The sequence below is a fragment of the Psammomys obesus genome, unplaced genomic scaffold (assembly GCF_907164565.1).
Source record: "Psammomys obesus unplaced genomic scaffold, mPsaObe1.curated_primary_1811, whole genome shotgun sequence".
Taxonomy (NCBI): Eukaryota; Metazoa; Chordata; class Mammalia; order Rodentia; family Muridae; genus Psammomys; species Psammomys obesus.
In genome coordinates this window covers 7,787,783-7,800,108 of record NW_026592890.1, presented here as the reverse complement: position 1 = coordinate 7,800,108, position 12,326 = coordinate 7,787,783, and the positions used below count along the sequence as shown (strand labels likewise).

At 44.9% G+C, this 12,326-nt stretch overlaps 1 protein-coding gene across 1 annotated transcript in view; it reads left to right on the top strand.

Moving 5' to 3' along the window:
* The first annotated feature begins 332 nt into the window (after positions 1–332).
* Positions 333–12,326, top strand: part of Plg (plasminogen) — a 39,744-nt gene continuing 27,750 nt past the window's right edge. The window contains exons 1-5 of the mRNA XM_055615853.1: positions 333–517; positions 3,777–3,912; positions 6,123–6,229; positions 10,069–10,183; positions 11,742–11,881. Coding sequence (XP_055471828.1) covers positions 469–517; positions 3,777–3,912; positions 6,123–6,229; positions 10,069–10,183; positions 11,742–11,881 — 547 coding nt within the window. The 5' untranslated portion in view covers positions 333–468. The remainder of the gene's footprint in view (positions 518–3,776; positions 3,913–6,122; positions 6,230–10,068; positions 10,184–11,741; positions 11,882–12,326) is intronic.

The following is a 12,326-nucleotide window of genomic DNA, read 5'->3' as shown; positions in this document are numbered from 1 at the left end:
CCTCATCTGAGAAGGGGAACAGCGTTCAATTGATTGCCAGGAAGGTCAAGCGAGGCTAAGCATGAACTGCTTGGCAGAATCTGGAATACGGGAGGGACTCAGCAAACATAGGCTATTTCCACGATTTTCTTTTTGGATCCCAAGGCCAGGGAATGGAAGAGGAGAGAAAAAAAAAATGAGAGGAAATGGGAAACATGGCGGCTGAGGGTGAGGTGAAGAGGGAGGAGAAGGAGTCAAGTGGGGGAGTGTCACTTTCATCACTTCCAGGATCTGCCCCAGACTCCACACTCAAACATGTTGCAAGCTGCCCTGTTCGAGGTAATGTTTGCTCCTTCTGGGTTCAGTGGCAGGGACTCAGAGAATCATTAACCGCAGTGGACTATCTTGCTGGTGGATGCCTTTGCTCCCCTTTAAGTCAACATCTGGGACTGGGACATAGTTTCCCAGGTGCCGTCGGCCAGTCCCGACATGGACCATAAGGAAGTAATCCTTCTGTTTCTCTTGTTTCTGAAATCAGGTAAGGTTTGACGCACAGTTTTGTTTCTCCCCCCCTTCCACCAAATTCTAGCTATCTATTAAAAATAGATTAGTTATGTCTTTATGTGTAATTCATTTAATTGCGCTATTGGCTGATGAAATTTTTTAGTTCAAAATTGCAGACTGAGAGGAGTTTGATAGAGGAATTTAATTTTCCTAGGAGTACGGTTTGGGTAGGAAGACCAAGCAGACCAAGCAACTGGTGGCTTTTTAAATCTAAATGATGAGGGATTTCAGCAGTGTGGGAGGAGTATGCGGGGTATGCCTAACAACTCTAAAAGCGGTTGGAGGGGAATGGAGCTCAGTGGATAGCATATGCGAAGTCATGAGTTCAATCCCTGTTGGTGGTAGTTGTGGGGTTGGACGGTTAAACTCTGCCTCATTCTCAGGGTGACTGATTACAACACTTTTTGTTGAGCTGTCCTGCTCCCCAAAAATTTGGGACTTTCTGTTTGGTTTAAGGAAGACTTTGCACGGGTACTCATCTGTCTCTTCTGCCTCCATGAGTCACATAGGTCAATTTTAAACTGACATAGGTAGGCAGTAGTTAAACAAGTACCAATCTATAGATCAGGGGGTGCTGGACACATTTTAAGTGTGCGTGTGCGTGTGTGTGTGTGTGCGTGTGCGCGTGCTAACTCTAGCTTGTAGAGCCGGTGGCAGAGGTGCGCAGTAGCAGGTAGATGAGAGGATCTAGATTGAGGAAAATGTGAGTATGGCCCATGCCAGATCAAGAAAGTGAAAAACTTGGATATAAATTGGTGCTTTCCAAGGAGGAATCTAGTGTTCTCCATTTCTCAGCTTTGTTTCAAAGCTTTTAGAGATTCACATGTTAAACATGGTCAATAATTTGGTTTCTCTTTAGTTTTACTGAAGCGGTTCACATGCAGTAGAACGCACTCAGTTGAGGCACACAACTCCACGGTCTCCAGTAACATTCGGGGTGTTCAACCATCACAGTGAAACGTAGGACATTTGCATTGTCCCCAAGAACCTCTGTTCCCCTTAGTGTCACCCTCACTGTGCCAGCCCCAAGGCTTTCTGTCTTTACACATGTATCGGGGACATTTCATAGCAGAACGCCATATTTCATGCCAGCGTTCTTCATGTTGACCCTGTTGAGGTATAACCTGTTGCTCTCTCAAGTATTGTAAGTTGCGCTTTGTGGTTAAAATATGTTCAAATTTAGTGGGAACCACTTAGAGACAATCAGAGGGTGTGTGTATGTGTGTGAATCCTACTTCAGCCCATAGAAAGTAGGATGGGGAACACTATGAACTTAGGAGTCACATCCAAAGGTTAAAATTAACTTCTCTGTAGCAGGATTAACATTTATCTCAGCTAACCTGGTGGGGGTGGGGTGGTCTTTCATAAGCTCATTGTCAAAGTATTCTCTGTCATCTGTGAAAATGACTACTGCACAGAAATAGCCTGGGAGGGAGAAAAAAGCTTCTCCACAGCTGTCTATGAACTACTGAAGCCATATTATGTAGCCCTGGCCAGCCTGAAACTTGCTATGTAGTCTAGGCTAGCCTTCAAGTCTCAGATGCCTACCTCTGCTTCCCAAGAACTGGGATAAAAGGTGTCAGCCACCAAGCTCAGCTGAGATTTAACTTTACACACACACACACACACACACACACACACACACACACACTACTTCACTTTGATAATACACATCTACATTTAGGCTGTAACAGAGAAATAGTTTTCCTACTAAAAGATTTGTCTAAAGTCTCCTTATGAAAACACTGTACTAAATCCTATTTCTGTCTGAGCCCTGGAGACAAATAGAGAAAAACACTTATGGAGAAATTTCAAATACAAAAGAAAACCTCAATCCCCCTTGAGGGTGTGTCTTCGGAGCATCAGCTCCTTGAGTGGGTGTCAGCAGCCAGTGTGAGTCTTTCAGGTCACACACAGCTCTACAGACTTTCAAAGCACAGCGCTTCTCAAAATAAGAGTTCGAATAAAACTCAAGCCTAAAATGTTCCATTTCTCCCTAATCTCTTATGCCCATATCAAATGCTTTGGCAATTTAAAAATGCATCAGCCAACTTTCCACTCTTTTAACCAGCCTTCCAGTTTGGAGCACGGAGGAGAGGTGAAGTCATCAAGAAGGGAGAAGGTAGACTTTCAAAGAGGAGTCTCTGTTTATCAATTGTCTTTTTGAGTTTTCCTGCTTCCGATCCTGGTTACTCTTTTAACTTGCTGGATCTGGCGCTGGTTCCCCTCAAGAGGTCAAGGTTGCCAGATTGCCTAATTCCCATGAAGACTTTGCTATTTTCATTAACCTCTTTGTCCTCTCTCCCCTACAGCAGTCATGAGTATTTACATAGAAAGAATGGTAGAAGGGGCTCAGGCTTTGTAGCACCTTAGCTTAGGGGACACTCAGCAGCAGTGACCACATTCTGTGGTGACAAGAGGGAAAGCAACTGACTGCCTCAGATTGTGTTTCATACAAAAACCAAAAGCAGGCCACGCTTGGTAGCACGTGCTTGTAATCCTGCACTTGGGCGGCAGAGCAGGAGGATTGCCTTGAGTTCCAAGCCAGCTGGGGCTACAAAGAATGACTTTTTCTCAAAGGGGGGCAAAAAAAGTGAAGCCAATTATTTGTGCCAGGCTCCATTTTTTTTTTAAATATAACTTTTTCTGAAATGCCAGATAGTTCCATCTTTAAGGAAAAAAAAAAGTCGTATTTTATTGAAAAGCATACATCATTGGCAATTGAACCACAGCCTCCACGTGCCACTTGCCCTCTGGGAAGACCAAATGAAAATCAAATTGTGTTGATGGGGCCTTACTGGCTTATCCCAGGGCAAACAATAGTGAGTGATATAATTCACTCATTATTTAACATTTCGTATTCATATGGTAATTGGCCTCATTTGCTAACCTGTCGGTCTAGCTGCTCTTTCAATATATCGAACCTACTGGGCCTGCTTATCTGGATAAGGATTTCTTTTCTTTAATGCATTCAGCCTCAAAATAACAGCCAGTGTTATCTGGTTGATACAAAGCAAATACGTTAAAAAGCATGAGACATGCACATGCATGTGCTTGTACAGAGGGATACGCACCCAAACCCACAGCCATGTACACAGACACACAAACACTCACACACACTCCACAGCCATGTACACACACACACACACACACACACACACACACACACACATCATGCTAACAATGCTGTTGTCTGATTTACTCAGTTTCCCTCATTTCATCTTCCCTTTCAGGCCAAGGGGACTCCCTGGACGGCTATGTAAGCACCCAGGGGGCTTCGCTGTTCAGTGTCACCAAGAAGCAGCTAGAGGCAGGAAGCATCGCGGACTGTGCGGCCAAGTGTGAAGAGGAGACAGACTTTGTTTGCAGGTACCAGCTCAGACACTGTGTCAGGCAGAGCTCTGGCTGCCTGGGACACTGTCCTTTTGGGGAAAAGACACTCATTCACCAGTTTATTCACAAGAACAGAATTCGAGAGGAAAGAGGAAGGCTGGAAAGGTGGCTCAGTGGTCAAGAGTCTTTGTCTCCATAACCGGAATTTCATCCCTAGAGCCCACATGAAGGTGGAAAGGGAGCCACAAAGTTGTCTTCTGAGCTCCACATACATGCCATGGTACATATGTGCCTGAACTCACACTACACACACACAGCAATAATAATTTTGAAAATAAAAATTAAATTTAAAAAGGAAATAAAAAAAAACCCAAACTGAGGTAAAAGTAGTTTATAGGGCTGGAGTTTTCTTATGACACCTGAGGACCACAAAACAAGGTCTTATTAAGGTTTATTAGTGTTCCCTTTTTTAAAAAAAATCCCTGAAAAGAAGCTAGAAAGACCGCTCAGTTTGTAAAGTGCTTGCCTTGCAAACATAAGGACCCGGGTTTCATTCCCAGCACAAACGTGAAAACCACACTAAGCCGCTGGGTCTTAGCCCTGGGGAGGCAGAAACAAGCAGATCCCTGCAGTCTATTGGCCACTCAGTCTAGCCAATGGGGAGCCCCAGGTTCAGTGAGAGACCCTGCGTGACAATCACAATGGTGAGAGATTGAGGAAGACACCTGAGGCTCACACCTGACGCATGCACGCGCATGGGTGTCGGGATTTAGCAACTCCTGTTGAGAGCTTCAGTGGCAGACGTCAGCAGGCCCTGTTCACTACAGCTCACCTGAAGAAGCACTCCCATAAAGATCTAAGGAGCGAAGAATCATACACACACCATCGGGTGTCTGTTTCCTTTTGTATTCATGCAGTAGCCAAAATAATGATCATAGTAAAGGAGTAGAATAGCTATGATAGGGCGCTGTTTACTACAAAATCATCGCTTGTTCTGTAGAGGTTCTGAGGGGGAAAAAAAACACACCAGGAAGAGTTAAGAGAGTTGAGAAAGTGTCACCAGGGAGAGGAGGGAGGTGAGCTAGGCTTTGGGGTGAGGGGTCTTGACAAGGCAGCAGGAGAGGGGAGAGGAACTCCAGGGAGGGAGAGAGACACAGAGTTTGCCTGTGTTAGCATCACAAGACCAAGCGGATTCAAGCAAAGCCTTCAGGCAGGAGATCTAGCCTGAAAGATGGCTGCCATCGGCACTAAATGTCAAACTGAGTCTCCATGGCAGGATCACATCGGGGAGGAGAGGTATGAGTTTAGGCTGTTTTCTATAGCTGCACCAGGATTTCCAAGACTCAGAAATGTATGAAAGAAAGAAGTGTGTCAAATGTGTGGTTCCAGAGACTGGGAGTCTAAGGCTGGGCTGCTGTACCTTGTGCAGACAAAGCAGAAGGACAGAAGGAAGAACAGGCAGGTGCTGGGGGCAGGAGAGGCCATGCTTTGTTTATAGAGCTGGCAGCAAACAACCCAGCCCTGGAGGAATGACTTTTCACCACCAGGAGGACTGAGCCACCCTTTCAGGAACGCTTAGTCTTTCTTAAAGGCCACACCACCTCTCAGCACTGTTTACGGGAGACCAAGCATCACTCTAAACATGGCTGGAGACAACCCCCCGGGAGAGGCAAACACTAGCTGGGGAAAGTTACGGAAGCCTGGAATTCCGACCTGCAGACCATCACAGAAAGAGTTCAACACAGGGTCTCTTCTCCCCAACATAAAATGAACACCTGCCACTTGGGAAAGAAAGAAAGAAAGAAAGAAAGAAAGAAAGAAAGAAAGAAAGAAAGAAAGAAAGAAAGAAAGAAAGAAAGAAAGAAAGAGGCAGCATGTCCCTGTAATTCCAGTACTGTGGAGGCTGAGGCAGGGGGATTGAGAGTCTGAGGCTGGCCTGGGCTAACAAGAGTATCAGGCTCCCCAGGTACTCTGTCTCAAAAGGAAAGAGGAAAGGGAGGGAGGGAGAGAAGAAGAAAAGGAGAGAGGACAGACAGAGGAGAAGATAAGGAAGGAAGAAGCAAAGAGAGAGCACATTGGTTGAAACCCAAAGGCAAAGGAGCGTGCGGAGGTTTAAGAACATGGCATGACTGTCGCTCCGACAGCCTTATCCTTAGGACTGTATTGCACAGAAGCAAGAGGCAACCATCCTAAGCTCCAGGATGCAGGATGTCTTCCTGGTTCATCAATGTCCCCCTCTCCTGCAGGTCATTCCAGTACCACAGCAAAGAGCCACAATGCGAGATCATGGCCGAGAATAGCAAGGCTTCCTCCCTCATCCGGATGAGAGATGTCATCTTATTCGAAAAGAGAGGTATGCCCATGTCCCTCCTCTCTCTCCCCTTCCGTCTTTTATATTCTCAATGTATGAGAACAGAGACTATCACAGACACGCCGAGTTCTGAGTTAAGATAACGCCAATGTGAGCCTGTTTCATGTTCAAGGACTGGGCTTACAAAATCATATCTGTGGTCCAAGAAATAATAATTTAAAAAAACCCCACGTGGTTTTGTTTGGAAATAAGGAATTTAAGTGCTTCTTAGAATATTGGCGTCTGTTTTATAGGGTGACCTATTTTATAGAATGCTCTAGGGCTCCCACTTTTGAAGTAACTCCTGGCACAACAGACACTGCTATTTTCAGTCCTAATAATATTTAGGTAAGAACAAAACTCCTTACTTCTATTTAATTTTCCACTTCTTTTGTTCAGGGCTGAATTTTCCTAACTTTAAATTTTGAAGATGCATGGAAGTTGTCATTTATTTTCCAGTTTCCTTTATAACAGACCAGAAAATTCCATCCTTTAGGGCTGGGATGGCCTGGACTTATCTTCTTAGAAGGGCCCAAGTATTTATTAAGTGAATATGACTGTTTATGGCATTTAAAAAGGCCTTGCCTATACTATGTCTCTGGTTGGGTAGCGCAATAAAACCATTGATAGAAACATTTTGCTCTCCAAATATTTTCTATCAGGAGCACTGAAGAGTGTGAGAAATACCTGATTTCTGGGGCTCTTAATATTTCACAGAACAAAACCACAACAGCTAACCTCTTCCTTTAGGTTGAGGTTACTTCCCCAATCAATCCTCCTTCTTAGACTTACTGGGAGGTGTCCCTGGTATTTCCTTCCTTGCCCCTGTGTATCTTTAATTATTGAGATTGAAGCATCAACTAAATCTAAACCTCATCAAGCTAAGTGGAGCATTTAGCTCTTAAATATCAAGGGGAGGATAGGATAGAGGCACGCCTACCATTACCTAGATTTTATTAAAAGGGGATGGCATAGGGTTCTTCCTATGAACTGCTAACATTTAAATATGACACTTGTAGATCATTAACCAGGGGTAACATGAGGGTTGAGTTGCAAGGCTGAACTCTGAAATCTGAAGGCTGCTTTTGCTTGTTTTCAGTGGATCAAAAGGTTATATGCCCCGTGCTGGGTACAAACAAACAAGAGAGGAGAAAAGTCAAAAGTCAGTCTTTGCTCCTGTGAATCTGGACTGGTTGCTAATTTATTAGCCATGATTTTGCTAGGACCCATCAGCGTCAGGTGACATTATATCCCCTGTTTGACACCCTTAGAACTAAGCTACCATTGTGACTGACTGTTCTCTGCAGTTACTGGTCCCCTGGTTGTTACTGTACGTATGACTTCTAAGAGATGGAGCTTCCTAGCTTAAACCCATTTCTTAAACCCATCCAGCCAGTAATCTTAACACATAGGCTGCTGGGGCAGAAAGGGATATTTGAGGCTAGCCTGAGATACAAGGCAATGACTTGCCTAGGAAAAAAAAATTATATAATTTTACATATGTATAGGGTACATTGTAATAATTCAAGCCGTGCATGTTGGGAAACTTAAAATTTTCTCTTCTAGCTCTTTTGAAAATATAACAAACCGTTATAAAGTCTATTCACTCTGGTAGAGGGCTGTTTTTCAAGGGTTTTCCCTGGCCCAGGGGCCTCCCTTTCTCAGCATACCCCAAGTTTACATCTTTAATGTGTGGGTTACCACTCCTGCTATGAAGCATCCCAAGGAAGCTATAGCGCGCTTGGGATTAGTGTTGTAAAGCTACTGGTTTGTTAGAAGGACTTCCTGAGCCAGAAACCAGGCCGTAGCGGTGAATCTTAACGGCACGCATACACTGGAAACAGCACTGCTATGTGCCATCACTGAAAGTCCAAGTTGGCCTGTGATGTTGAGCAGAGACTTCTCGCTTGAGGTGTGGGGCTCCACCAGTGGCTGTACACCGGGCTCCAGGGTGTCATTTCCTACATCAGTCTTGTCACCTTGACAGTCTTGGTGATACGCTGATTCTGCCATGCCCATAGATTTGTGTGAGCCTCCCCCTCAAGCTCGTGTAGTCAGTTATGTGAGTGTGCTGTCCTCATTGAATCTGACAGCGATTTAAAAATGATTCAGCTCTCTCACATCCTTAGAGGTCTCCAGCTAGGGGCCGAGGGGGATGGCTGGGTCTGTAAGTGCCTGCAACGCAAGCACAGGGACCTGAGTTCTGATCTCAGGACCTGCGTAAGCTGGCGGCAATGGTGCGTGCCTGTAACCGTGTTGCCAGCAGGAGCAGAGAGAGAGGTAAAGCTTTAATGCTCACTGGCCAAACAGTCCAGCTTCAGAAGTTCACTGAGACAGCCTGGTAGAGAGCTGGGTCAAGGCACCTGTGGTCGACCACTGGCTTTCAGGCGCACTCACGCAAACACGTGTGCCCCATACCAACAAGAACATAAATGTGCTCACAACACACAAAACAAACACCCGTAAAGATATATTCAATTGGCTGGTTATGGTGGCACTCGACTTCAATCTCAGCCCTCAGGAGGCATAGGCAGGTGGATCTCTGTGAGTCTGAGGTCAGCCTGGTCTACATGGAGAGTCCCAGGCTATCCAATGCTACACACAGTGAAACCTGCCACAGCAAATGAACAAAAAGGTATTTGACTCAAATTTAAAGAAAAATGAAATATGAACACTGCTTTTTTTTTTTCATATTCATGTCTCAGCCTTGATTGTAACAAAGCATCACCAAATGGGATAACTGGACATTAATACAAATAATATTTGGGGCCCTTACTACTACTTTCTGGGACAGAATTGGGTGCACACTAGGGGCCTCCCACTTAGGGTGATGAACCATCACTTGGGAACCACAGTGGGCATCTGAGTGTATTTCAAAAACAGGATGAAGCCCTTTGGACAGCTGGTGATTGGGTAAGTGGAGCTGGTTGGGAGTGTTCATTGTTAAGATTTTGATTGCCCTATTTGATACTATGTATATTAAAAAAAAATAAAACCCACAGGCTGGATGGACTCTTTTGGGCCTCTGAACAGCCTTCACTGTCTGAAAACCCCCTTTCCCTTGCTGTAGTTCTTTCTCATCACTATGTCTCTTGACACTTGATGCTGTGGTGTTAGCTCATTTCAAACTGTTCATCTTACTTCCCTTTTGTCACCATCCTGGCTCCATTAAAATTTATGTTCCAGGAGAGTAGGCCTGGACTTGTTCTTTGTGTTTTCCAGTGGTCCAGCCATGGCACGGATTAGACACAGAGGGCCCAAGGAAAGAATTTTTGAATAAACATGTCTGTTCTGTTTTCATTCTGATGCTGTAATAAAATGCTCTGACCAGAATCAACTTAGTGGATCCAAGGAATTATCTGGGCTCACAATTAATTGTGGGTCACAGTCCATCACTGAGGGGAGGTCAACAGCAGGAACTCGAGCAGCCAGCTGCATCACAGCCACAGTCAAGAACGAAGATATAATACGCACAACATTACTTGCCTGCTGCTTATGCTCAGCAAGCTTTCTTCTAAGAGAGTTCAGTGATCTGAACTCTAAGCCCGTGACCTGGTGCTGTTCACATTTAACCCAATTAGGACATCCCCCAGGCCAATCTGATCTAGACAATTCCTCAATCAACCCCCTTCCTAGACGATTCTAGGTGTGTCGAGGCAACAGTCAAAACCATGACAGGGTCAACGTCAAACAGCATTTGCAGCAGCCCTTCAGAGCACCTGCCTCCCAGAGAGTAGGAAGGCTTGCTTTCAAGGCCTTTCCCATGGTGGTACTACGCTGGGCAATGCTCTTCCAGAGGCTGGCTGTTTGGACTTTGAATCACTGTGTGGGTCTCTTTTCAGTGTATCTGTTGGAATGTATGACCGGCACTGGGAGGAGCTACAGAGGAACCATGTCTAAGACAAAAAATGGGGTTACCTGTCAGAAGTGGAGTGACACGTCCCCACACGTCCCCAAGTAAGCCCTGCTCTTTCGTGTTGGTGTTCATGGATGTATTTAGAACAAATTTATTGTTTCCAAATTAAATCTGAATGTGAGTGTGAGCAGACAGAGAACCTTTTGATGTGGATTTGGAAAGGCTGAACTGTTCACAACACAAGAGCAGAAAGTGGCTGCTTTCTATTCATCTTCTTACATAATATGCCAGGAGTCCTAAAACAGAAGGAGGCATGTTAAAAGAACCACACAACTGAATCTGAGGCTGTCCTAGTTTTCATTCTGTTGCTGTTATAAAAATATCGTAGCAAAAAAAAAAGTAACTCACGGGGAAAGGGACTTTATTTTAGATGACAATTGCAGGTTACAGTCCATCATTATGGGAAAGTCACAGCAGCGATAGCTTGAAGCTGCTAGTCACAACACACCCACAGTCAGGAACAGAGAAAAAAAAAAAAAAAGGCATGCATGCTTTCTGGTGCTCAGTTCCATCTTTGCACTTATCCAGTCCAGAATATCCTGCCTAGGGACTGGCACTGCCCACAGTGGGCCGGGTCTTGATGTAATAAGACAATACCTTCACAGGCATGCACACAGGTATCTAGAGACTTTGCTCACTGAGATGCTTGTCTCATTAGACTCATTAGGTGAGTCACGCCAAGCTGACAATTAAACAACCATAAGAGAGACCAGTATCAGAGGTGGGTGTGTTTCAGTCAAACATCAAGTTAGAGCTTACATGACATGCCCACCTCAACACTGATCCAATAAGGGTATAAAATGTAAAAAAAACAAAAAACAAAAACAAACAAACAAACAAAAAAAACCACACACACACACACAAAACAAATAGAAAAGTTTGCAACTTTCTTATTATTTTAGGGCCATTCTGTTTGTGTTTACTCCAGCATAGCAATAGATATAATTAAGCTCTCTGTGATGACTCCAGAGGCCATAGCTGAAGAACAACCTCATTTATGAGGCATCTGAGCCTTTCTAATCAGGTAAAAGTTCTTCCAAACAGGTACCTGGAGGAACCAGAAATCAAGCCTGCTTCTTTAGCCTGTGATTTCTTGCATGTTTTATCTAGTTATCTTTGCGGAAACTCATCTCTAGATCAGAAGATGAGCTCAGCTTTCCCCAACCCTGATCACTCAGGCTGCATTTCAAAGAAAGCCTGCTCCATGTGATTCAGTCTTCCTCTGCCCCTTGCTGATCCATCTAGCCGAGGCACCAGCTGGTTTTGCTTATTTCACCACACTCAGTACCACAGGGGTAATGATCCCTTCTTAGTACATTTCTTTTCATTAAGGGCCAGTGACATAATATAGAAGGTTTCAGTAGAATGCCAGGGGCAGAGTTCACACAGACAAAAGAGTGGTCACTGCTATGGATGTAGGAGGATGAGCTGTTTGAGCCAAGCTCCCCATCCACAGAGAAGGAAGGATGTGACAACCAGCAACTAAAACACATCCCGGTGACTGAACTGAACCCTGGATGCGAGGCACAGCAAACCCCTTACGTCTCTCTCACTCTGTTCTTCAGGATTCACTCACCACATTCCTTCTCCATCCCACAGCTTTTCCCCTGATAGATACCCGAACGAGGGCCTGGAGGAGAACTACTGCAGGAACCCAGACAACGATGAGCAGGGGCCCTGGTGCTACACCACGGACCCGGACCAGAGATATGACTACTGTGACATCCCCGAATGCGAAGGTAGGCGTGGCTCTAGAAACCCCCTCCTATCTGCTTCTCGCCCCCCCCGCCCCCCGCCCCCGCATGTGCCCTACAACTACACCGATTCGTGTCGTGCATTCCAGAACGGAGTGGTGGACTCGCCTCTTGTGAACGAGTTACAGTGTTGACCTGAACTATTCTTATTAAAACCTTATTTCAACATGTACACATGTATACCCAGTTCCAAAATATCGATACGAGTTTTTCTTTTACACAGTGTAAAACCCCAAGCACAGGTGGAATTAAACGGTTAATTTAAAGCCACAAAAGTCAGTGAAATTCAAGCACACAAGAGGAATGATTTCACGTGGGTGATTTTGTTGTTGAGCTTGAAGTTAAGCAACACACCAGTTTTTGTGTCAGCCATCGTTCTAATGGGCCTATCTGTTTCATAGAGAACTTCAAAGGTCGATGCTAAAAGCAT